The sequence below is a fragment of the Sinocyclocheilus grahami genome, unplaced genomic scaffold (assembly GCF_001515645.1).
Source record: "Sinocyclocheilus grahami isolate Dianchi unplaced genomic scaffold, SAMN03320097.WGS_v1.1 scaffold6760.1, whole genome shotgun sequence".
Taxonomy (NCBI): Eukaryota; Metazoa; Chordata; class Actinopteri; order Cypriniformes; family Cyprinidae; genus Sinocyclocheilus; species Sinocyclocheilus grahami.
This window is the reverse complement of record NW_015511045.1, coordinates 9,709-10,887: the sequence shown is the minus strand read 5'-3', so window position 1 is coordinate 10,887 and position 1,179 is coordinate 9,709. Positions and strand designations below refer to the sequence as shown.

The 1,179-nt window shown below is 40.5% G+C and overlaps 1 protein-coding gene across 1 annotated transcript in view; it reads right to left on the bottom strand.

Annotated features, from left to right (window-relative positions):
• Positions 1-196: 196 nt before the first annotated feature.
• LOC107577656 (cysteine-rich secretory protein LCCL domain-containing 1-like) overlaps positions 197-1,179 on the bottom strand; it is a gene marked incomplete at its 3' end in the record, with an annotated part of 3,033 nt that continues 2,050 nt past the window's right edge. Inside the window, exons 2-5 of the mRNA XM_016263706.1 lie at positions 860-978; positions 610-742; positions 392-507; positions 197-297 (exon numbers count right to left, since the gene is read on the bottom strand). Of these exons, the coding sequence (XP_016119192.1) occupies positions 197-297; positions 392-507; positions 610-742; positions 860-978 (469 nt within the window). The remainder of the gene's footprint in view (positions 298-391; positions 508-609; positions 743-859; positions 979-1,179) is intronic.

The following is a 1,179-nucleotide window of genomic DNA, read 5'->3' as shown; positions in this document are numbered from 1 at the left end:
ATCTGAAGAGAGCACAATTTAATTACATTTTTCAAATGATTCAGGACCTACAGCCTTCACATGTTAGCTAAATGTTGTTTTCTTATCTAGTTTAGGGATGTCACACATATTTTAATCAAATTAACTGTGTAATACGTCATAATAATGAATCAAATTTGTCATCTCAATATTTGGTCTATATACTATGGTTTAGTACCTTTATAGCAGAGATTGTTTCTGCAACCGCCGCCATAGCTGGGTGGGCAGGCAGAGCAAGGGGTCCCGTGCTTGTATGGTGCATGTCCCCACCAGTTACCTCTGTGAAATAGATGCCACATGACAAAAGCTAATAATAGTGCTTTATTAGAATTATATCACACTGCAAATTACAAAAAAAGCTTAACATTCTTACGGGGGAGAGTAATTGCAGACCAGGTACACAGCTTTGGTCCATATCATCCCCCATACATTCATGTTATAGCACACATTGATGGCACAGCCAATTTTGTTGGTTGTGGCCCAAACCAGCTGTGAACAAATCATAATATCGCTATTACTATATAGCATATCTCAACTGATTGCTTGTATCATCGCAAAATGTAAATTGTTAAAACGTGAATGTGGGTTTACCTGTGTGTAATGCGTGCAGACTGGTCCAGAGCATCTGTAGGGGCAGTGAGGGTTACACTCTTGTGGATAGGGGTAGCTGAAATCTCTCACCTCATCATACCAGGCTTGGACATGAAATGTCGGAGGTCTGTCTCTAAAGACAATCATATTTAAAGCAAACTGTATTAGTGCACTGTATAAGAACTCAATGAGATGCAATTGATATTTGATGTGACATCAATATTGTTTTTATCCATTTGTAATACAGCACCTGCCCCAGTGAGCTCCCAGGTTCTGGCCGATCCGGGTCAGTAGGTGAGATGGTCCATGTTCCCACAGACAAGTGTGTGCCCAGTGCTCAGCGCTCCTCTCCAGTTCAGTGTCCCACACCTGTCACAGCGAAGAGCCACAAGCTATATTCACACAGCAGCAGAATATGGTTATCAGTCCTGTATTTGAGTGCCTAATACAGTTGAGTCCACACACAAAACCATAAAGAATTTCTGTTTCACTAACTTGGGACAAAACAAAGCCATATTAAAACTGGCATTAGGGTAAACTCTACTGATTTAAAGTGATTTGTATGAAAGA